The sequence below is a fragment of the Dermochelys coriacea genome, chromosome 8, assembly GCF_009764565.3.
Source record: "Dermochelys coriacea isolate rDerCor1 chromosome 8, rDerCor1.pri.v4, whole genome shotgun sequence".
NCBI classification, from domain to species: domain Eukaryota; kingdom Metazoa; phylum Chordata; order Testudines; family Dermochelyidae; genus Dermochelys; species Dermochelys coriacea.
In genome coordinates this window covers 98,905,053-98,930,183 of record NC_050075.1, presented here as the reverse complement: position 1 = coordinate 98,930,183, position 25,131 = coordinate 98,905,053, and the positions used below count along the sequence as shown (strand labels likewise).

General features: G+C 38.5%; 2 protein-coding genes across 3 annotated transcripts in view; one reads left to right on the top strand and one right to left on the bottom strand.

The window, feature by feature from the left end:
• The window catches only part of RNF11 (ring finger protein 11), a 36,302-nt gene extending 25,797 nt beyond the window's left edge, over positions 1–10,505 (top strand). The window contains exons 2-3 of the mRNA XM_038412387.2: positions 5,550–5,719; positions 9,273–10,505. Of these exons, the coding sequence (XP_038268315.1) occupies positions 5,550–5,719; positions 9,273–9,444 (342 nt within the window). The 3' untranslated portion in view covers positions 9,445–10,505. The remainder of the gene's footprint in view (positions 1–5,549; positions 5,720–9,272) is intronic.
• An 8,002-nt stretch (positions 10,506–18,507) lies between these two features.
• Positions 18,508–25,131, bottom strand: part of TTC39A (tetratricopeptide repeat domain 39A) — an 87,092-nt gene continuing 80,468 nt past the window's right edge. For both annotated transcript variants that reach the window (XM_043520248.1, XM_038412385.2), the window contains exons 17-18: positions 23,130–23,246; positions 18,508–18,928 (exon numbers count right to left, since the gene is read on the bottom strand). In XM_043520248.1, the coding sequence (XP_043376183.1) occupies positions 18,808–18,928; positions 23,130–23,246 (238 nt within the window). In that variant the 3' untranslated portion in view covers positions 18,508–18,807. The remainder of the gene's footprint in view (positions 18,929–23,129; positions 23,247–25,131) is intronic.

The following is a 25,131-nucleotide window of genomic DNA, read 5'->3' as shown; positions in this document are numbered from 1 at the left end:
TCTTAACTTCTCATTCTCCTATATTGTTCTTCTTTTCCCTGACTCTTCACTCCACTCTCCCTGCATTTCCCAGCGGTAAAATGGAGGGGAAGAACAAACCAAGTAAGGCCTTTTTATTTTCTTTATTTCCACATTTGAGTCTGTGCTTAGGCTGATGACACAGCTATGGAATAAGAAACTCAAGGAACTGCTTTATGGCCATTTCAGCCCTTTAATAAAAATATAATTTTACTTCTACAACATCACGTGTTTAAATGCTATTAAAATAATTGGTGCTCTTCCAATTGACTGTTCTGGTGTCTAAATTATTGACAGAAAGTATTTGGCCCAAAATTTTGATGTTTATATTTTTAAAGCTTACACAAATAAATGTTTCCATTATTTATGTTTAAATCCCACATAGTTGTTTTTAAACAAATAAACATTCCTCTGTGGTATTTGCAATCCAAACACTGCAACAGTGTGAACCAGAAAGTGAAACTGATTTTTACTGACTTTCATTATCCAAGTTAAAAAATGGAAAAAGTAACTAACAAACGGCAGATGTGATAAAAATATATAGATTTTTTTTCATAATTTTAGTTGTAATAATTTTAAGAAGACAACAACAACAAATTAAGTGTTCCTTTTAATATCCATGTGTATATTTACTCCTCATATAATATTTCCTTTTAAAAAAAAGAATAATGTAAAGTTATACCAATATATTTCTTAAGAGCTAAATAGATCTATGTATAGGTTGTGAATTAGTACTTCACCTTTTGTAGGGAGCAGGAAGGTCAAAGGGAAAATTGTGCAGGTTGGTGCGATTCTAAAGAATTATATATTTATACATATTGGTATAACGTATTGCTGTTATGTGGAATAAAATAATCTTAAAATAATCTTTATCCGGGATTAAGAGTTTCTGATTTACCAGTGACCTCTTTTCAGAGTATTACAAAATCATTATGTATGCAAGTACAAGATAAAAATGCTGTATAATGTGGGGTTAGAGAAAAGCAGTTTTACAGCAGTGTAAGCAACGACAGACAGTCGAGGAGTTGTACCTATCTTGCCAGATAAATGACTATAGTGTTTTAAGGAGAAATCTGTAGAGTAGAACTCACACCTAATGAAAGCACCTTATTGTGGCAGAATATTCTTAAAAAGTACTATGGGACCCACACACAGAAGAACGTTGCTAGTGTTCTCTCCCCTCCCCTCCCACCCCCCCGCTTGTTTCTTATATTAGGATTCTAAAGTTCTGACATCCTCCTCTTTGTTGGAGGACCCAAGAAAGATTTTTTTGAAAACTTGGATGGTGACATCTCAGGAGGATGAAACCCAAGCTGCCTCTCTCCCAGGGTCTCCTAAGAGTGGCCAGGGAAATTGACTCTGAATCAGGACTGAATAAGCATGTAGACTGAATTCTTCTTCTGTCTCTCAAGATGCCCTTCTAGCTAAGGACTGAAGTGCATTGGCAGGTCAGTATAGGGAGACATGTTGTCACTATCTGAACTATCCCTGTTGTGGATAAGCGGAAGATGCCCATTTTCAGGGCTGTCCATCAGAGATCATTCACCAGCCCTAAGTTCACATGAAAAAGTAATACCTTAATTAAAGTAAGTTATATTAGAGGAATACTAGTATGGTCATTTGTTCGGATTTTTAGCTTTTTACATAAAAATAAAATCAACATGAAATTTCATCGTAGTTTGAGGTATTTGACAATTTAATCAAGGGATAAATAAACCAGACAATGTTTCCCTATGCTGGTTATGAATTTAGTGGTTCATAACTTGTCTTCAAAAACATTTTCCATGAGGGATGATGGAAAGAGGGACAGAAAAGCTTTATGCTTCCATTTTAGCTATATTATAGTTATTGGGATTATGTTATCTCTTTTTACTTATATGCATTACAAAGGGCCTTTAGCTATAAACATAATTTGATTAAGGGCTGTAATCCTGCAAACCGCTACTCCCTTGAACGATCTGCCTTGAAGTTAATGGGACTACTCAGGCTGTTAGCCACCCAAACAAACTCCTCAGGACTCTGCCAGCTGTTACTTTTGCCTTGCAGCTTAACACTTTGTGTACCCAATTCCCAAACTCTCTGAAGCATCCACCTGTAGTGTCCATCTCCTGATACTGGACACTCAAAGTAATTATCAGGTAAGGTGTCCCCAAAGAGAGAGCGTACACACAGCTGGAAGGTTGCAATTCAGGATCAGATCCTTTATGACAACACAACACTGCAATCTATTTATGGTGAAAACAAATATAAGTTCATTAGCAAAGCACAAAGAATCACAGATTCAAGTGAGTATTGAGTCAGAATAAAGGAAACAAATGGTTACAAATAAAACAAAAGTATAACATGCTTTCTAGAGTCTAAAACTTAACATACTATAATCCTTGCCTGAAGCATGTTCTTACCCTCAAAGTCTTTCTGCAGAGCTTGCTGGTTTTTCAGTCAGTCCAGGATCCATCTTAAAAACTTGTTACACCTTCATAAGCAAAGGGTGATGATAAGCAGGGGTGTCAAGTAGTGGGGAAGTGTTTGGCTTCAGCCTGTGGATCTCTGCTAACCTATTTAGCACTTTCTTTAATAACCTGAAAGAAAATTACAGGTGGTGGTAAATTTGTGGGGAGGGTTTGAGTACAGCAGTCCAGAGGACAGAGAAATCCTACAAAGGGACTCAGAGAGATAAAGAGCATAGGCAACAAATAATTACAGAAGATCCAGTCTGGAAAAATGCTGACTTTCTCCCCAGTTGTATGAGTCTGGAACACCCATAACTCAGGGAGAGGAAGAAACTTTGGAGGTGATATTTAGTAGAGGCCTGAAGATGATGATAAAGAACAAATGCTAGGATGTGTACTGTAGGAAACAAGCATATATTGACAGGAGATGGCCTGCTGGATCCTTTCTATGTCTGCCTTCTGTGATTCTTGCAGGTCAGTGCATTCATGTATTTGCAGATGCAACACCTTGCTCAAATCATAGGCTTTCTGTGGTTGAGAGAAGAATCTAACACGCTGTGTGCATTCAGCTGAAACTATAGCCTTCTGTATGAGGTTGCCAGGAGTTTTATTGAGTCCTAAAGGTTGATTGACTTATTGCATAAATATTCTCAACTATTTTGCTAACCTTGACCCAGACTGGCAGAAACCTGGGGGACAAGGAGGGCAATGTTGTATTGTTCTACTCTCTCTCCTCCCTCTAACTCCTACGTCAATGTTGAATTGACTCCATGGTGTGGAAATCCCAGCAGTTGGCATGGGATTTCTTGGTACTGTGACTTTCACAGGAGTGTGATGTCAGGGAGCTGGAGCGGCTGAGGGAACCTCTGGTGGACTGAATGGGCACAAGGCTATCATAGGAGTGTACCCGGTGAGCTAGTGGCTCCATAAAGATCCTCAGATTTTTGGGAACTGAACCTGCTGGTTATTCTGTGCGATGTAAAGCCTGATCCCTCCGCAACTGATGATGTTTAAGTGGAAACTCCATGACGGGGACCTTGCAGAGTCTGAGATTTCCTATTTCTGATTTTCCTTTGTGGGAGTTGACATAGTCTCATATTAAATGATTTAATATGAAGCAATTTCCTCTCAACATGAACTATAAGAAAAATAGATGATTAATGATGCCGTGCCTCTGACATACAAATATGTAGTTGCACACCGTTTTTTCTGATGAGTAGACTTTTCCCCCCTGCAGTTAGGAGACATTGTTAAATGGCTTTAATGCAAGTAATGTATTACCATAAATCTACTGTTATTTAGGTAATGTATCAAATATTGTTCCAACAAACACTATTGTAAATGGTGGCTTCAGGTTTCCAAAATTCTGTTTTAAATATAAGGAATATAGATACAAGGTTTAAACAGTGATTTAAGTACCTGAAATAAAGTTAAGCAACAATGAAAAGGGTCTGTTTGTGAGAACATGAAGAAGAAGTGTGTCACAGTTCAGGGTGATTGCATTTGTATTACCCTCCTGTAGTCCACCAAGGGCATCCTCTTAACAACAGTTCCTGGATCCTCAGCTGTCACCTCTCCTGGGCAGCGACTCACATTTCTCTCCCTCCTGACCAGCGGTTTTCCGGGCTGCACAATTCCCTGCCTTTACTGTGATATTCCCAGCAAATCAGACTGCCTAAACAGGCCAACATCTGCACTTCACTTTCTCTGTGAAGGCTATGAACAGCATAATTGCACTCAGTTACAAGCTACAATACAGCTTTTTATAAGCAAGCAATTTATTTTTAAGGTGAAAGCATTACCGATAACACACATTAAAAACAATAAAAGACCGTACACATATGCTAATAAACATATTAGATGCAATCCATTAGCTTTAGGAGGCTATAGTAGGTCAAATCCTTCCAAACATTCTGCAAGGATTGGGGGTCCCCTTTGGACAGAAGGTCCTGTCCGTTTGCCAGATTACAAAGAAGGCCCTTAAATTTAGCTTAAATTTAGGCTATTTATTTATAGGTTTTTTTTCTTTGTTTGTTTCTGGAGAATTTAATTTGAACAAGTATATGTAAGCCTTCACAAAAGGTGGCACCTCTCTTGGGGGATTGCAACCTGGCTGATTTGCCTCAGTTACCACCCACTGTTTTTAATTCCTAGAGGAGCAGTGGTAGCTCTCTCTTATGGAGTAGATCACAATTATACATAAACCATTCATTTTAAACACTGGACTCCAAAGATACTGCATGGTGATGGAATATTTGTTACATCTCCCCCCCCCCCAGGTTAGATACAATCCTGGCCACAATAATACATAAATTTGATACAATAAGGTCATTTAAGGATATTGCAGGAAATTGCCATATCTGTCACAGAGAGATTGTATGTTTAAAATATTTTCTTTTGGGTGGGAAATTCAAATTTAAAATATACGTCACTTCAAGTCCCACTTTAGAGAATTCATATTTATCTTTATATATATATATGAATGTATTGGATGTTCAGATGTTTAATTGGTCAATTTTGTCCACATTAGTATATTTAAAGTTGTTCAGAAATAAATGGACAGGTCAAAATTATTGTTTAGGTGGTACATGATTTTGTAATTACAGAGCCAATTAAAGATCCTTCTGTAAAATCATGACACTATAAATTGGGCCCGTCGGCACAAATGATTCTCCATAAGCGTACAGAATGAGAATGCATCAACTTAGTTAGGCAGACCATCTAACAATTAGTTAAATCCATGTAAACTTGATTTGCCTATTTTCATGTGGAGTTTGTGCATCTATTTAACTAATCTATGAATAACTTCTGGAGACAAAATGAAATAGTCTGGTAGAGAACTGCCAAAAATAGATCCTTGCCAGTTTTCCTGAGAAGCTGGCATCACTCTTTATCCTATCCTCCATATTATGTTTAAGCCAAAAATGTGTGGGGGTAGCAGAGGGAGCTTCATGCAAATATTCTTCAATGAGTAAGAAAGGGAACAGCATAAATAGTACGTTTAATATATTCCAAAATTCACTGATGTCAGAAAATATCAGCAGAACAACCTTTTGTTTTTTGTTTTAAATCTACTTTTAGGAACAGGTTCCAGTTCCTGTTTATCACCCAACTCCTAGCCAGACTCGGCTAGCAACACAGCTGACAGAAGAGGAACAAATTAGAATAGCGCAAAGGATAGGCCTTATACAGCACCTGCCTAAAGGAGTCTACGATCCTGGACGAGATGGCTCTGAGAAGAAGATTAGAGAGTAAGTTACACAAATTAGTAGTTTTAAGGTGGTGGTGATTTATTTTTTGGTTGGTTGGTTTGTTGTTTTTTTTAAATTACATTTCTGCAGGAAAGTGGAGCTTGGGAGGAGAAGACTTTTTCTCTTTTTTTGCCTTGTTTTATTCTTCATCTCACTTTCCTTGATTAGCAATGAGATTATATAGCCTAGGGTGAAGTAGATGCCAAAATACCACTGCAAAAGCAGTCTTCCCCATCCCTGCTCAGACCACCTCATCCCACTTCTTGAATCCCTCCATTGGTTGTTTCTAACAAACTAAAGCTCCTATTTCTCACTTACCTAATCTTGTCCCCAAAAACATCTGTGTTCCTCTCTGCCCTTAAAAAGAAAAGGAGTACTTGTGGCACCTTAGAGACTAACAAATTTATTAGAGCATAAGCTTTCGTGAGCTACAGCTCACATCCAATGAAGTGAGCTGTAGCTCACGAAAGCTTATGCTCTAATAAATTTGTTAGTCTCTAAGGTGCCACAAGTACTCCTTTTCTTTTTGCGAATACAGACTAACACGGCTGCTACTCTGAAACCTCTCTGCCTTTATTTCCCACCTCCATGCTGCTCCCAGTCCTTTTGGCCTTACTGATCCTTCTGTCTCCTTTTTTTTTTTTGCATTTCTGACTTCATGCCTTCTACCGTGCTGTACCCTCTCTTCCTAGACAGGGTTTCCTGTCTTCTACCTAGCTCTCTCCCTTACTCCTTCAAATCCCTTCCTTTCAACCACTTCTTAATATATCTAACCTCCATTCTTCTCCCATCAAGAATAATCACAGCCTCTCTCTCCTGAATTATTGTCCCATGTTTTGTTTATCTTGTCTTATTAAGATTATAAACTCTTCAGAGCACAGACTGTATCTTAGCTATGCTTGTAAGACATCTGGTAAATTTATGGTACCATATAAATATTTTTTAAGAAACAATATATTTATCTTAATAGTTCCGTTAGAATGAATAGGAAGTGTCAGGCTGCAATCATTCTCCTGAGTTTTGATAGTAATAAGGAGGTTTCTCTTTGCTCTTTTCTGAAGCCTGATTGCTATAAGGAAATGTACACCTTTTTTTCCAAGCCAAGTAGTGGTTTTAAGGAACATTGTTTTCCATGCGCCATCACTGAAGTTTTCCTATGCCTTGTCCCATCCCTCTGATAAGTGAGCTAGAGACAGGTTTGAATAGTCTTCAGTGGGTGAATCACTAGGGCTTTCTTTTTTGAGCTAAAAGTCTGCTTGCTATAGCAGGTAGTTTCGTTAAGTTTCAAGTATTGAGAGGAAAATGGATGTATTATGGTAGATGTCTCTTCACCTGACTAAGTTACAGTAACTTGATTATTTCTCCAACAAGTCAAAGTGGACTTGACCTGATTTAGTAATCTCACGGAAATACTATGCTACTGCGGAAGGGCCAAAAGTTTGAGATTTGAACTTGGTTCTTCACTCCTAGCTTGATAGAGAATTAGAGTGGCCACTCCTGGCACTACAGAAAGTATACTGGTGTCTTGGTGGTTCCCAGCCATTTATACTGGGTTATGGAGATTGAGCTTCTGTCCTCCACGCATAGGGCAAGTCTCAAGAGACTCCTGTTAATTGATTGGAAGAAAACCCTATGATTCAGGCTCATGTACTCTGACTGGGCCTAGATAGAACACTGAGTCAGTGGCAAAGTAAAAGCAGCACAGCTGTCTTGGGCACATCTGATTGCAGCATGCTGGAGTGAGTCTGTGCTCCTGATTTCCCTTCCAGATGAAGCAGGCAGGCAAACAGTCCCTTCATGAGGAGGGAGGTGCTGAGTCAAGAGAGGGGCCTGGCCAAAACATAAAAGTTGCATTGTTTAATGACAGGTGTGATTTTAAAAAAACGGATTTAGTTAAACAAGTGCAGCTTTGTGTGGACACTGTTTTAAGAGTGTTTAGTTTAATTTGATTACAATCAGATTCTCACATAATCCCATGATTCCAGGAGCTCTGGCTTTAAAAATAAACGCCAGATAGCACGAGATTCACAATAAAATCATGGGAGTTGGCAACATGGTCAGCTCATGCCACTAGGAAGCACCATCCTAGAGCTTTTCTTCCTTGAAAGCTGTATTCTTCAAAATGGCGACATCTGCCACTGTAAATCATTCCAAATTTTTTTAAAAAAAAAGGAACTGCACCTAGGAGTGTTCATGTCAGAATCTCTCACAGAATCGGTTGAACTGAGCAGCAGCCTTTTCAGTTATGGCACAGAGCACAGCTGTGATTATGAGTGCCTGAAGGAAATGGCCTGTGGAGGGAGATGGAGAACAGGGGAATCACAGTAGTTGTGGCTTCTTCAGTTTAGAGGGCCTTTTTACATTGATCAAACAAGTTAGTGTTTGATAGAGTCAAATCATCCTGCTATGGGCTATAACAGCACAGACCACTGGAAACTGAGCTTGCATTCAGCATCCTCCTAATTTTGTTGGATGGGAGGGGGGTGTCCCTCCGCCCACATGGATGGATTACACAGAGTGGGGAGTTGGGATAAAAAGCATTACTGTGCCAGGATGTGCCACAGGCTAATGTCATCCACATGGCGGCTCTGTGGGATTTTAGGGGCATAGCATCGAGAGCTCTCCCAAGAAAGCTAGTACTTATATGGGGCTGGAGGAAGTGAGGTAGTGGCACAGAAGAATTGCCCTCTTCAGCACCCCTTCCTCCAGTTTGCAAGTTGTTTGTCCCCTCCACATGTGGACTTGGAGGGATGATTTGGCCTAAATGTTTTTGTCCCATAGTTTAACTCCAAGAACCTTGGGTTTTTTTAAAGTGAAGTTATGATTAATATTTATAAGTCAGCTACTCCAAATAGCTTTGTACCTAGCCATGTCACTTATTCATTTTAAAGTAGAAGTAGCTTTGGCTGGCTGGAGAAGTCCACTTTTCAAAAGCATTAAAGAATAGGTAATAATAGAATTGTTTACTTACATAGTGCCATTGTAAGGCACAGTCCTTCCCAAGTAAAGAGTACAAGGTCCTATCCTATGGAGTTTAAATTAAATACATGCAACAGTGGTAACTGAGGGGGAGGGGAGGAGAGGCAGCCATAAATGGTGAGAGTGAGACAGGTTGTCCCATTAATGAGAGCTGAGGATGTGCAGTGCCGTACAGGAAGTACACTACCTCGAGCAAGCTCAGACCGTAGTGTGGCCATGCACTGCAGGTCACACATGGTGTGTTTTCACATGTTTCTCATTATCTAAGTTTTATTTAAATTATTTTATTTATGGGAGGGGCAGAGGGAACACTGAAGGGTTTAATTCAGCCTTTTACTTTTCAAGGTTAATCTTTATTTTAATTTTTGTTATCATAAATGGTGTTGGGCATAGGATTAAGGAGAATTGTTAGGTTCATTAACATAGAATGTATTCAGATGTTGATGTGATAATAAACCTATCCTGGTGCTTTCCTCCAATAAACAAGTTTCATAGTAGCAGGGGAAGTAATACTGCTGTTTAACTTTCCAAAGCGATGAGTATCTTAACATTTCTCCAACTTCTTTTTCTTCAGATGTGTGATCTGTATGATGGACTTTGTTTACGGGGACCCTATCCGATTTCTGCCATGCATGCACATTTACCACCTGGACTGTATAGATGATTGGTTGATGAGATCCTTTACGTGCCCCTCCTGCATGGAGCCAGTTGATGCAGCACTGCTTTCATCATATGAAACTAACTAAGCCAGAGTTTTGCCTCTGACCCGTCAAGGAAACCATCCATTTTAATGGGTTTGATCCTTTGTCATTCAGCCCAAAGAGCCAGGGATTAGGAATTAAGATCATGCACAAAAAGTACATTTCCTAACAATTCCTGAATGGCTGCAGATATTGGAAAAACACATAATATTTTAGGGAATATAGAAAAAGTAGGAAGTTATTTTATGTAAAGCCTTGACCCAGTGTTTAAAAACATAGTTGTCCTTTAACACCTGTTCTTACACACATACATAGGAATTGTATAAAGTGCTATAAAAACTGTAAATGTTCAAATTGAGTCCATCAGATTTTCTTAGAAGCAAGATAAGGATATTTTTTCCTAAAATAAAGTAACAATTTTTGTTCTGATTCCTTTCACAAGTTCCTGGTATTTGGGTCAAGGCTTTATTAAAAGCTATATTTTATAACACTGGCACAAAGAAATAGTTTTAAGCTTGTTTGCACAGTTTTTTTTTTTCCATTGGAAATGGAATCCATTGCCTTAGGTCTTTTTAAATAGTGTATTGTTATCGTTGGGCTGGCTCTACGCTTGAAATCCAGTTTATTTATAATCTGTTAAAAGTGCTATATTTTGTTTGCAGTTAGGATTATGCAGAATTCAAAGTGATCTCCTAGCCTGTAAGCAAATGGAGATGCACTGTCCCTTTTCTATAAGTGACGATTCAATGCAAGGATGCAAAACAAATCTGACCGTTAAATTTTGTTTTACCCTTTTCTGTTTGTTTTTCCTTAATTTGCTTCAGTTTTGATCAGACAATGATGCTTAAGTTTAAGTATCAACATTTTTGATGTATCATGTTACAAGTGGACCACTGCTTCAGGACAAGATGAAAGTGGAGCCATGGTGATTAAACTATTCAGAACCATTTATTTCCCTTCTTACAAAATTCATGTCAGTGTTGATTACTTCTCCTGCTGTACCTCTACCCCCAAATGTCTTACACCATAGCAAAAGAGTACTGCATCTCTCCTTCCTGTAGTTCTTCTTAGGTTATTGAAATTAAAAATAAACATACCATATCTCAGTCTCTGAATGAAATGTATTTGTTAAGTCCCACTGGTGGACATTTCAGATATAAGAACTATATTTTATGTTTTGCACATAAATGTTAAGTTCATATATAAACACAATTTCATTGTGATCAAGGGGAAAAAATAGTACAGCTAAAGTAGGAGCAATACAAGTGTCTACAATTCTGAAGCAGAAAAGGTATGTGCTTGGTAGAAACAGTCTAGCGAAAATTGTAGCTTTCAATCTTTGTATCAGTTTAGCATGTGTTTATTTTTTTTTTAAATGTACTTATTGCAGTGGTCCCCAAAGTGTGAGGCATGTGCCCCTGGGGGGGCACAGAGGAACATTCGGGGGTGGCACGGCAGGGGCCTGGGCCAGCCCCCACAGGGGGCAGGGAGGGAGCGCAACCCTGCCCCGCTCTGTCCCCAGCTCAGCTCCAAGCTCTTCTGCTAAGACAACTGTGCAGTAATGGAGGGGAGGCTCGGACAGATTCCATTATTGGTAAGGGGGGCAGGGGCAGAGACAGGAAAAGTTTGGGCACCACTGCTCTACTGTGACTTTTATACACTATGTGCAAAGCTGATAGACTAAGATTTCTCAATGTAGCAAAATGGGATGCAGTCTGAAGTTAACCATAATGAATAAGAGAACATTCTTGATTGTTCTGTGTATATAGTTTGAGTGCTTGATGTAACAATTTATATTTAAACATACAAGTACTTTGAAAACTCTGTGTACTTATAATATAGAGCAATTATATGTCATTAATGATTTTAAAAGGTTGGTCAGTAGAATGCAGAATCAACATATTGGTTTATTTATTAGCCCTGCAGCTGAAAGCTACACACTGTATTGTAGATTAATTCCATAGGTATTCAAAAGCAGTTCAGAACAGTCTACAATATCAGATTCATTGAAATTGTTACGCATTGTCTGATTTCCCCCTGCCTTCCCTTTTATGAGAGATACAGACACAGACTGACTTAATTACATGAGCAAATCTGAGAGGAAAGACCTGAAGTTGTGCAATGTTCTCAGTAGCAAATCATTGTTCCTTTTTCTTATGAGTGTGTGTGTGTGTGTGTGTGTGGTGGTGTAACATCATAATGTCCATGTTTGTCAAGTATTCTAGTCAGATTTTTCCTTTTACCTTGATTTTTAAAATTGGCAAATGAACAATTTTTAAACATCTTTTTTAGATTGGTATTAGCCTGTCTATTATAAGATGATGTGATTATGAAAGATTTGGAAGGAGCATTGAAATGACTGGTTATCGAGCTGAATGGTTTTCCAGGCACTTTGTATTGTTGAACTTTTAATACTTATGTACAGTGTTAAGAGAAACAAACATATGCTTTCATTAAATTACTTGTTAAATAAAATTATAACAGAAGGTGTAAAGGGCTAGAGTTAGAATTGATTACACAAGAACATTCCAAAAACAAATTTTAATTTAAAATATGTAAATATAATGAATACATTAATTGATTTTAAACCTCTAGGTGCAATGTTGTTGCATAATAGACTTGCATTTCCGTAACTAAAGATCCTTAATTCATATACCCAAAATTAATATAAGTAATTTACTTAAGCCCAGGAAAAAATAGTTTCAAGAGAACTGTGTAGACTGAGATTGTAGATCACTTGGATTCTAGCCCCAGGTCAGAAATTATTTCCTTTGTGTCTAATTCCCCCATCTGTAAAATTAGGATAATACTTGCTTCCTACTTTGTAGGGGTGTTCTGAATTAATTATTGACACCTCAAATACAAACACGTTAGACAACTTGATTGCAACACAGTTGTTTCCTAGCCTACCTACAACTGCAGATCCATTTGTGGTGTAGCATAGATCTTACCAGTCTAGATCAGTTTTGTAATTCTGATATGGCCACCTCTTTTAACCTGTTTCCCTGCTGTGGTTGTATTTTTAGGGTATACAGGCCCTTAGTATTTATTATAATACTTTTCATCTTCAAAGCACTTTGCACACATTAAACTAAGCATGATTTTTAAATTCTTTAAAAATCTTTACCTGAAAAACTGTAAAAGTAAAATACTGAACTTGTAAAAGCAGTTCACCACTAAAGGAACTTTGGATAAAAAATAGTCTTTATTGTTTTAAAGCATCACTTAACAATTATTCTATATAATACATGTGATTCACTATGATACCATAAATGCTTTACAAAACTTAATTGCACTAACATTTTATAAAATATTGGGTGCTCAATTGCAAAGTTGCTGTAGATAAATAACAAATACACTATTTGAAATGTTGAGTGTTATTGGTGGTATTATTTTAATCCTTTCACCTATAAAGCCAGCTCCCTTAGTACTGTTAGCACAGCTATATAGGCCTCTGAGGGAAGAGAAATTAGGTAATTCTAAATGTTAATTTTTTTTTAATATATACAATTATGATTTTAAGGTACCAATATCTTGCAGCCTTTCTGGATTAGGAGCAACTGTCCCTTTGGAAAGATGACAAGACCCTTTTCTAGTGATGTAAAGCACAAATTTCTAGCCCAAGGGATTACGAGATATCAGACCTTAAACTTGTCAGTGATAGTTTCTTTTTTTCTTTTTTTAATGGCAGATGTTTGACACAGCTGAGAGGCTTTGAATGTTACATTAAGTCCTAGTGAAGATGGAGTAGTGGACAGAGTGCAGGTTAGGTGATAAACTGTATTTAACATGCACTTTTGATCACATGGCTATCACTAATACATGCATACAACCATATGTGTGCATTAGATTCATTCCTTGAAGAGATTTCTCTCCAACAAGCAGTTGAATGTCAGAGAAAGCTAACACATGGGAATGTTTCTTATAAAATCTGTAACTGTTAAGACATCCATAGAACAGTCCTGGATTTAATAGCCAGAATAAATATTTGTTTTAAAAGATAAAATTCCTTTTACACAGAATTTTAGTTTTGGAGGGAAATTGTGGATATGGTTGTGTGCTAATCATTCTTAAAAAGCTGTCTGCTGTTAAATCCTATTCCAGGATCGGAAAGTGGGGCCTTTGACTTTCTGCAGATGAAATGCTTAGTTTATGCTTTTTGATAAAGGGATTAATGTAAACATTTTCTTTTAAAGTATACTTTTGATTTATGTAGAAGAAATAGCTGGATTTGCACATTGCCAGCAAATTTCTGATGACTTCAACTTTGCATACAGGCGTAGAGCAGACAAACATAAGCCACAGAGAAAAACCATAGAAATTTAGAAAATACATTGCTTCATTATCTGCAAATATAGGAGATTGATGATAACTTTAAAGACAATTGTTATATCAGGCAATCCTGTTGTACTGGGAAGGCGCTTAATTACATTAAAATGGTTTATTATGATTTCTGGATTTAGAAGGAAGTTCAAAATTATAAATCATTAAGAGAGTGCAAGTTTAATAGATCCATACTGCCAAGGAGCCAGGGTCCCCTTTGGGAAAAGACACGGACAGCTCTAGTTTCCTGTGGATCCCAGCAATCCACCAGATGTGGGGGTATGTCCTGTAGCCTTTGAAAATCCCAACTTGTGGGAGGAGCTCCACAAAGCAATCCTAGATTTGCTCGTCCAGAGACAATTTGTGTGGGTTTTTCCTGTGGGAGAGGAGGATCTTGGCCATGTGCAGTTGCTATTTTAAATGTATGGTTTCCTTTCTGAATTGTTCAACTTATAGCTTGGATTTTGAGCTGAGAGTGGGGAGACCTGAGTACTTTTGATTCCCTCTTGATCACAGAAGCCAATGGTCAAGTCCCTTACGCTTTTTGCATTTCCTTTTTATCCAGTCCATGAAATAGTGTTGGCTCAGAAAAGCAAAATGTATGAGCATATGTATCCACACATTTTTATAGTGCTAAAATCTAACCACCCGAACACTTCAGGTTTGCTATGCAATAGCGAAAGTCCTCTCACTACAAATAAGAAATGATGGTAAGCTAAAATGTATAGGTCTGTAGCTTCAACACCTTGCTTTTGCAGAAGTTTAATAGATATTTAGCAATCATTCTAGGCAGTAATATCTCAGTTAACACTGTGGTGTCTGAAATAGAACTTTCACAATATGCTCAGTCTCATCTTCTCTACAGAAGGATACTGGCAACATCCCTCAGGGTTTTTTCACTGTTTCCAGTAGTTTTGTCATATTCCAATCTTATCTCTGAATTTGTGAAGAGCCAAAGATACAGTGTAATTGTGGTTGCTCTATTACCCTGTTTCTCTGTAATTAAAAAAAGCAGGTCTTATGGAGTTGGAGGAAAAAGTCAATTTTAAGGTATGACTCATATTTTGGTAGAATTATAATAACTGGAATTAAGTGGTAATTGTTAAATTTATTTTAATATAATCACATAGAATAGGCATTCCAGAGGGTGGAAGTATGTCTTCCCAAAAATTGTGCTGTATTCCTCATAACTTTACTTTATAGTAAAAAATAAACAGGGGAAGTTCATAGAGCTCCATGGTTTTCATCCAACTTGAGCCTAGACATGTAGAATAGCACTTTCCAACATCAAAGCCAATAATGCTAGCAGGGCTAGCAGCGTCATGTACGTGTGGGTGGCAATCATCAAATGCTTCACTAGTGCTCATTGTACTAGATGCAGCCAATAAATATCTCACCTAGGGTGGCTAGACAGTGGCCATGTCATGAGACTGCAGTCATACGAAAGACTATGCCAAAGGCATATAGTTAGGTTGGTTTTTTAAAAAAGCAGCTGCAAGTAGTGACAATACCAAAAAAAATGTTGGGTAGAGACTTTTTTTTTTTTTTAATCCAAAGAATGGAGACATTTGCTACTGTTAACTAATGAAGGGTAGCGACTGTCCAAAGGAAATTAACTAAAAAAGTACAGACTGCTGTTGGGCTTGTTTTCCGCTTTCCCTGTAAAATAAGGGCCAGTAACCATGAATGCAGTGAAATTTATCAAAATACATAGTTTTGAATAATTATTTTGTCTTACAGTGCTAGCTAGTAAGCTGCGGAACAGAATATAATGGAATTATCCCAATCCTGCAGAAATATTGCTGATTGGAGAGGGAAATCCCTGAAAAACGTTAACAAAATGGACTGCAGATTCCTGTTAGCTCTCTTTCTGTTGATAAATCTTAGAGCAACAGTGATTTACTGAATATCTGTTGAAGACAAGAGATTTGTGTGAGGCTATTTTTCGTAGTTTGTTTCTGCTTTTTTTGTTTTAAAGCAATTCTAGAAGCACAGTATTTCCAAAAGTTAAAGATTATTTAAAATATTTATACCTTCAAAACATGCATCACTCTTTCATTCATTCTCTAACAGAAGGAGGTATTTCTATTAACATTGGCTAGAAGAGAGCCAGGTTCATTTATACTATCATCTCTCCAAAGCATTAGGAAAGTTGATCATGTATTACAGAAATGTTTCCCTCCCCACTCCTTGGATAATGGGTGAGAGAGAAAACGGGAGAAACTATATTGTTTTTCCCCACTACATCTTCCAGGTGATCTGTAGCTAACACTTGCATCTTAAGTGGCCTATTCTTTGTGCTGCAAGGTGGCAAAATGTTAAGAAACTGTACTGCAGGACTCCTGAGAGATGGATTTTTAGTAGGACTCCAGAGGATTGTTTGCTTTTCTGCACAGCATAAGGATGATGTTGATTTTCATGGCATTTCTTGTTCAACATATGTCTACACATTTGAAAAGTAATAAGCAATTGGAAGTAGAAGAGCTGTATGTGTAAAGCAGGACAAGAATCTTTTGATTATATATAAACACTTGGCAGTGCTGAATCTGTGCTTTTTCTCATAACTACTGATACAAAATATGTAGATAGTACAGTTGCCCCAAAGTGTAGTAAAAAGAACCTAGGTGCCACAAGTACTCCTTGTTCTTTTTGCTGATACAGACTAACACGGCTACCACTCTGAAACCTGTCACCAAAGTGTAGAGTATAAGTGAGTATGTGGAACTGGAAAAGCCCTTTCTCTAGAAAAAAGAAAATAGATAGATGTTTGTTGTAGGCTTTTTGTCTCTGTCTGAGGGGTTGGAGCAAATGTGGTTGTATCGTAGAGCTTGGCAGTAGACAATGGATCGTGTGGTGTGGTTTGGATGAAAGCTGGAGGCATGTAGGTCAGTAGGTTTCTGGTATAGGGTGGTGTTTATGTGACCATCGCTTATTAGCATCGTAGTGTCCAGGAAGGGGATCTCTTGTGTGGACTGGTTCAGACTCCAACGAGAGACTGCTGAATTGGAATTAATTTGCAAACTGGATACAATTAACTTAGGCTTGAAGAAAGACTGGGAGTGGATGGGTCATTACACAAAGTAAAACTATTTCCCCATGTTTATTCCCCCACCCCCATCCCCCGCTGTTCTACAGACATTCTTGTCAACTGCTGGAAATGGCCCACCTTGATTATCACTACAAAAGGTCCCCCCTCTCCCCCGCTCTCCTGTTGGTAATAGCTCACTTTACCTGATCACTCTCGTTACAGTGTATATGGTAACACCCATTGTTTCATGTTCTCTGTGTATATAAATCTCCCCACTGTATTTTCCACTGAATGCATCCGATGAAGTGAGCTGTAGCTCACGAAAGCTTATGCTCAAATAAATTTGTTAGTCTCTAAGGTGCCACAAGTCCTCCTTTTCTTTTTGCGGATATAGACTAACACGGCTACTACTCTGAAACCTCTTTAGAAAAGACATTCTTGCCTATGGTTTTAATAATGGAAGACTTTTGCAAAGGATTTCTTTGCATTTGTTTTTAAGGATATGAGTTGAACATTCTTAACCAATCAGCATGGTGGAAAGGGATGGGTCTGTGCCCTGATCTATTAATTTGCATTGGGAAACAATTTCACTTCTTCTCTAGGGGAAGAAAAGGCAAATTATAAACTGCCTGATTTCCCTTCTCCTCAGGGAAAAATCCTGCAGGAGGGGGTCAGAGAGGTAGGACCATTCTTCTTTGAGGTTCACTTTTATAGAGCTTCCTACAGAACGTCCTCTTCGGGGTGGAAGGAGCTGTGGAGTTCACAGGGCCTTCCATCAACATGGAGCATAGCATGCAAGAAGGGACTCCCTCACAGTGCAGGCAGGAGCCTCTGCAAAAATGGCTCTCTCTCCTCTTACTCCATACACTCTCTACTGAGAGCAGAGTTGCTGAAGGAGCCCAGAGGGCAGTAAATGCAACTTAAAGCTGTGTTAACTCCAAACTGGACTTTTGTGCAGAAATCTAGTGTTCTACAGCAGACAGTGCCAGTTTGAGTTGCCCTGAAATCTCTATAGAGCACCTTCCTCTCAGATTTGCAGCAGAGGGGGACAATGAGACTATAGATGCATTGCTCCCTCTTGTAGCAAGAAGGAGATCTACACACAGGAGTTGCTCCAGCCCAAACTTTTTACTATGGAAAACGGTCTAAAGAATCTTTTTAAACACGAAAATGGCAGCTACATGAGCCATGATTTCCAGGAAAAGTTTACTATCAAATTAATTTTGTACACCTGAACAAATAGTGGCATAGTAGTGCATTTCTTAAATGGCCTTCAAGGACTTCTGCTTTACGTACAATATAAACTTCAAGTCACGTTTGTTCTGGTAAGCGCTGATGGGCTTGGTTCCCAAGACCCTCTGGTCATTTTTAATTTAGCCTAAGGAGGATAAATGATCCACTCTTCCACTGTATTCATCATTTGCTTTTTTCTAAAATCCTGGCTATACTGTAAATTATCCAGCCTCAAAACATGATCGAATACAGACTAAAATTTTTTAAGATATTTCCATAATGGAGAGAAACTTCTTAATGTCTTTACTAGCAAGTTTGTTTCAGCAGCTAGAAAATTATTGACGAGAAAACCTGATAAGAAGATCTTTGTATGAATAATGAAATGCCTGAGATTCAAAAGCTTCTGACTTAATCTGGAAGACTAAATTTTCTCTCACACAAACTAAATAGGTAAACAACTCAGAGATGGGAAAAAGTGTTTCTTTACATTCATAACCAGGTCAGATCAAAACCAGTAAGACTTCTTGTTTAGATGTCCCATTTCATATCCTAGCAAATACGTAAATTTAATAATATACACCAATTAAAAATTAATTACAAAGACAAGCCACATTTGGAAAAAGAAATATTTTGTAAAGGGGTTGGGGAGGGAGGAGGGAAGAGAGAAGAGATTGTTTTGTTTTTTGCCAGACTGTCACCCTAGATTCAAAATCTTTTAGGTATCACATGTAATATTTTACATGTTCTGGTCTCTCCCACTGATTTAACAGAGAAGAGCGATAATGTTTCAGAGTTTGCATATAAAGACACCAAAGAAGAAATGGTTAAGACACTGCTGAAGCTCCAGAATGTACTCCATTTTCTGAGACAGATTTGGCTTGGTGCAAGGCAGCTTGAATTCTGAAATGTGTTCTTGTTTCCATGGAGTAATTCTTGTAATTTTGTCTAAAACAAAAACAGATCCATTCTGAGCATCATATCATTAAATATTTTCTAGTTATTTTTACTACACAAAACAATTGCAGACAGCAAAAAGCCTTTCTTCACAGTCTCCTTTGTTGCTGTCTCTAAAATATAAGACCATATGTGCTTGGCAGAACAATGCAGCTCTTTGTTCTTTTATTTGTAGTTCTAGTGTCTGGCACCTACCAGGGAAAATGTAGCTTAATAAGAAAATGAATCTGTTCCACTCCTTGAGAATGCTGAGTCCATATTAAATATCCACGATGTCAACTTAATTTATTCCCAGAAATTAGATTTAAATTTTTTTTTTATCTGGTTGACTGAACTTTGTGATTAGTCATCTTCATGGGATTCCCCCCACCTCACCCTTAATTTTAAATAATAATAGTATGGGGTGCGGACAGGTATTTAACCATTTTACTGCAGCCATGCGAGTCCAGGAACAGCAGAATGTGAAAGTGCGTGCACTGTTCACAGGTAAGAGATAAAGGATGAAAATTTGATTAAAAAATTCCTTTAGTTTTAAAAATGTAGCATAATGCAGGGAAAGGACTTTTTTAAATGCCTAAATTTTGACATGTAAACCTTGTTTTCCATGCTACAGTTTCTTCTGGGCACTTCAAATTCTTGCCTCCAACTTATTTGCTGAATTTACAAAATAACAATTTAGTAAACAAACAAAAGGCTACATAAGAGAGAGCTAAACCATCCAGAAGAAACAAACTGATGCTGGAGATCTCTTGGCATGGAAGCTACTCAGAGTAGAAACAACACGTCATTCTCTGAAATGAAACCACAAGAGCAAATCAAACCATTGTACAATTGAAGTGCTACAAAGGTACATGGTCCCAGCCAAAGCACAGAAGGCAGAAAGCTGAAGACCAGTCCAACTGTGTAATTACTTAACCCCTTAATGCCCTTTAAAAAAACATTTTGTAAAACATGCCGCAGAAAAGGTGAACCAAGATGAGGCTACAGTTGAACAGAAATGTTTTAAGACACACAAAAATGATAAAGGGAGCAAATCCAGCCCCCTGTCCTGAGACAAGCCTGTTGGCAGCAGCATCAGTGCAGTGTGTACAGAGGGCAGGGTGATGAGCGGGCCAGCTGATCTGGGGCTAGGGCAAGAGGGGGAGTTGGGCTGGGATAGTCTTCATGGAGCAGCTCCACAGCATCGGGGAGAAAGGAAAGAAAGGATTCTATCCTTCTCCGCATATGTCCTGTGCTGGCCTGGGGATTTGTCCCTACAGCATAATATTATGTTCTAAACAGTCAGGTCAACCTGAATTGAGGTTTTTCCATGTCCCCTGTCAGTTAAAGCCCAAAGACAGTGCCCACAGTGGTACAAAAGCACAGATCCTCTTTTGTAGGTATTAACGTCTGTACTATTACAGGAGAAACAGAGAGCTTATTTCCTGGCAGGTGTCAGACCATTTTAATTTATTTAAAGAGTTGTCATTTTTATACTACAGATGCATGTTAATTATTTAAAAACTCTTAAACAGTTTATTTTTAAAAGCATTTCAATTCAGTTTCATTCAGTCCTATCACTCATGGGAGTATGAGACCTAGAAATGGGGCAGTTTCTATGAGAAAGCTCTGAACTCCAAGTCTATCACTCTGCTGCTTAGCTTAACAATGTAACAACTGACACAAGAGGCTGACAGAAGGAGGCTGGTGGAGGGTAGCTTGTGACCATTTCTGCTTATGTTCTCTCTCCGACTTTGCTGATCTCCAGTTCCTAGTTTTTTACATTATCCAGATGTTCCAAAACTCATTTTCTCCTCAGTGGATTAAAAATATTGCTTGTAGATATGCCAATATAAATGCAAGTACTTCTGTTTACATCCAAACCAACGATGTTTATAATTTCACCCCACTCACTATCCTACACCTAAGATACTCAAACCAGCAGTAGTGTGTGTGTGTATATATATATCTATCTATCTGTAGGTCACACAGAAGCAAGCACCATGTGACAGGCAGTATATGCTCCTCTCCACTCTTGGGATTTACAAACACGAGTCTGCATATCAGGAATTGGCTTTACACAACCAGTTCTCCCTCTAGTGGTTAAGGAAAAACTTGCAATTCTAACCTGGGCATTCAGAAAATCCACACATCTTCAGTGGTTAAATATTTACAGTGACTTGATCTTACCGTGATAATGATTTTCTCATTCCTAAAAGGTAACAGTGAACTGATAAACAAAAGGTTTCAGAGTAGCAGCCATGTTAGTCTGTATTCGCAAAAAGAAAAGGAGTATTTGGGGCACCTTAGAGACTAACAAATTTATTTGAGCATAAGCTTTCATGAGCTAAAGGTTTTTTGTTTCTTTTTACATGTAAGTACTGTATGTGAGACGGAGTTATTTTAGAAATCTTTGGGATAAAGGAGTTATTTTAGATAGCAGGTGATCAGCAGCTGGGGGATTTACTCAAGTATTATGGAGCAGCCATATCTGATCCAAAGTCAAGGTAAAAGCAAGCTTCCCATTGTAAGTGTCCATATCTGAGCAAAGCAGCATTGAAACTGAGCACCTTGCAGGAATATGCTGCTCACCAAAGAGTCTAAGTTAAGAACTGTTTCTCTCTCACTCCTGGCTGAAGCAAGCTATTCTTTGCTTATTGTTTTTTGTTTGTTTGTTTTTTTGTTTGTTTGACCCAGCTGAAGAAAGCCCCAGAACTAACTCTTCATACATTAGGCCAAATCAGAACAATGTTCTGTGCTTCAAAAAGTGGCAGGATGCAATATTTCTTTTTAAACTTGTTCTCCCCTTTGCCTACACAAAGAACAATGTCTTAAATAATTTGTAAACTTTTCTAAATATAAACTAAGCTGCTACTGATTCCAGGCTGTGCTGCCCTAGCTGCTGACTCCAGCCTAGAGGCATGTGTTGGGGGAGCATGGACCCTGAAGTGGCAGAGCACTGCAGTAAGTGAGGAAGCATTACACAGAGAGAGGAACTATCTGGATTCCTTAACTCTTCATTTCCAGACTATTTTTAAGCGCACAGTGTTTCAAAGGAAGTGGGGGAGGTCCTTTGGGGGCTGCCAAGTGTTTTGATGGTGTTCACTTTCAACTAGCTTTGTGTGGAATGAAGTTTTTGTTATTCTAAATGTGTTATCTGAGAGACTGTGTAGTCTGGGATCAGAGGTACTGGGGGGAGAAGTCAGGATCTCCTGTTTTTTAATCCTGGCTCTGTGCAAGCTTGGCCAGGCTACTTCCCCACTCATCCTCATCAGTAAAGTGGGATAACACCTACCTAACCCACAAGAGAATCTAGTGGATTAGGAAATGTTTACACAGCATGGTCTATAGTGTACAACACTATTTCTTTCAGGAAGAAATTCTGGCCTAATATAAAGCTGAGAATGGTGCAGAGACAGAATGGTAAGTCTGTTATGAGGCAAGTACACAATCAAGCCAAGATGTTCTTGATAAATCTAATTAATAGAAAATTAGTAATGTTCAAACAGTAGAATGACAAAGTGAATCATTCCTGCTATTTTTCAGATACACTTTAAGTAATGTAAATGAAGAAGCTAAATACAACCTGAAAATCATTTTTACTACATGCACTTAAATGAAGTAGAAGAAAAGATCATTGCTGGCCAGCAATTTCAGTAATTGCATTTCTGACATACCACAGATTCTTGACTCCACCAAATGTATCCTCCATGCAAAGCTAAATAGCCTGAAGAGACAGTTACTTTATGTTATTTAGGAGTGATTTCTAGTGGGAAATCCTGATAGTCACGTTAAAATCTTTAAGTACTGAATCAAATCAGTTTAAAGCAGGAGTTTTCCTGAAAGTAAAATACATGGTTTGGTGCACTGAGGAGCAGCATGCCCAGCAAATAATACATCAGGGTTCTATTCCCAACTCTGTCCACAACCTGCTGGGTGACCTTTGGGAAGTGACTTCACCTTTCTGTGCCTCAATGCCCACCCCAGCCTTTGTTTAAATCATAAGATTTTTCGGATGGGATGGTCTCTTACTGTGTGTTTGGACAGTGCCTACCACAACAGGGATCCTGGTCATGGTTGGTACTACCATAATACTAACAAAAAAAGTATCCACTACATTAATCACTGTCTCTGCCTTGCTCCCTACCTTTCAGTAAAAAGCCTTAATCAAATTGACCATATAGAGACCTGAGCAGGCATTTGGTAGTCTTACTTTGCTCTTTCCAGTAACTTTACTCCTTCTTCTCTTCTACCATGGTCCATGTATAGTACAGCAAGTTCAAGCAGGGCATTTGGAATTAAATAATGATCATACTTTATCTTCCTTTCACTGCAAGAGAAGGAGAAACAGTTACAAGGTTTTCATGCTGCAATTTTCTCTCATTCTAGCTACAAACAAATAGGAGCTCAGTTGGGGTTAAGAGGGGATAGTCCATCTCTTCAATGACACTTACTCTTCAGGTACTCTAACCTAGACTATCTCTAGGTTATTCAGTAAGTGCTCTATACATTTGCAAGACAATACATGACCATCTTTTGCAACTCGTTATTTACCGTGTTTACAAGTTTAAGGAGGGTAGGGGGTGGCAGAGGCAATAACAAAAGGTAGCAGTGCTCCAAGCACCACCTGCTTGCATTGCCAAAATGAGATGCCATTCACTGTAAATCGTGCAGTTATTTCAAATAGGATTGTTCTGCAAACTGATTCTTTGAGCTTAGCTCCCATTTGATTGGGCTTCAGTATACACATAGGCTCTGATAGGTTCCTTGGGCTTGGCTTCTTTATGAGTGGGTGGGGGAAAAAATAAGCGATACTAGCTTCTAAACGTCACCAACTTGTGGCACCAAAGTGAGAAATTACTCAGAGTAAGGCTACGTCTACTCTAGCACTTTTGACGGTATAACTTGTGTCATTCAGGAGTGCGAAATACACCCCTTTAAGCACGTAAGTGACACCGCCAGAAGCATGGGTGTGGACAGCGCTATGTCGGCAGGAGACGCTCTTCCACCGATGTAGCTAATGCTGCTTGTTGGAGGTGGTTTAATTATGTCAGTGGAGGAGCTCCCTCCCATTGGGATACAGCAGCTACAGGAGTAATCTTAGCGTGGCAGAGCTGCATCAGTACAGCTGTGCCGCTGTAAACTCACTAGTGTAGACATGGCCTAAATTGTGGAGTCTGTGACTCTCCCTCTCTCTTACATGAGGAATGAAATAGTTAACAATGTTGGTATTAAATCATCATCACTGGGCACCTGAGTTAATAAAATGAACGGAGCAGTTCACACTTTTCCAAGATACTGCTCCAGGCTCTCTGCAGACTCCCTTTAGACTTGTCTTCACTGAGAAGAAAAACCTGCATTCTTAACTCAAGTTAGCTAACTCAAGGTAAAATCCTAATGAAGACAAGGCAGTTTGTAGGTTTTTCACATGGCGTTAACAGGTTGCATTAAACCCTAGTGGGGAGCCTAACCTTTAAACTCAACCTGCTAACATGTGAAAACTACGAACTGCCTTGTCTTCACTAGGATTTTATCATGTGTTAGCTATGGCACAGTAGAGCACACTCTTCCCCCTCCCCCAGTGAAGATTATTCAACTTGGGTTTAGAATTTAACTATTTTTGTAAAGGCAAAGGGCATGGATTTGTTTTGTTCGGAAAGTACACAATGGGTCAGTGCCCTATGAAAACAAAAACAAAACACACTTCTGCATATGTAAAGCCAAATTTTTAGGCCCTATGTATGTTAAGAAAATGTGCACCATTGTAATTACATCAATACAGCCACTTCGGTATGTTACCAGGTTAAGCCGTGCCAGGGCAGCATGTTTATGTTAAGCATCTATACCAATGTAACTAAATTAATATTGTTCCATCAGTGCGAATGTCTTTAATGTAAATGGGGCCTTAGTGAACAGAGGAGCAATTTGAGGGTGTAATTTAATTACCCAGGAAAGCTTCACTTAGTATCTAATTCATAATGAGGTTTTTCTACCCAATTTTACAGTGTCTTGACTGAGAAATATTGAGATTAAAGTCCCAATCCTGAAATTTTTCCCATGGACGCAGCTGTCTCCAACTACGCAGAGCGTCCATAGGGTGTGGGATATCTGCACACAGAACAAATTCCGGGATTGGGATGTACCAGAGCAACAGCCAGCCTAGGAATCATTTTGGTTCTCAAGTTACATACACTCAAAAATAAAGGTTTCTAATA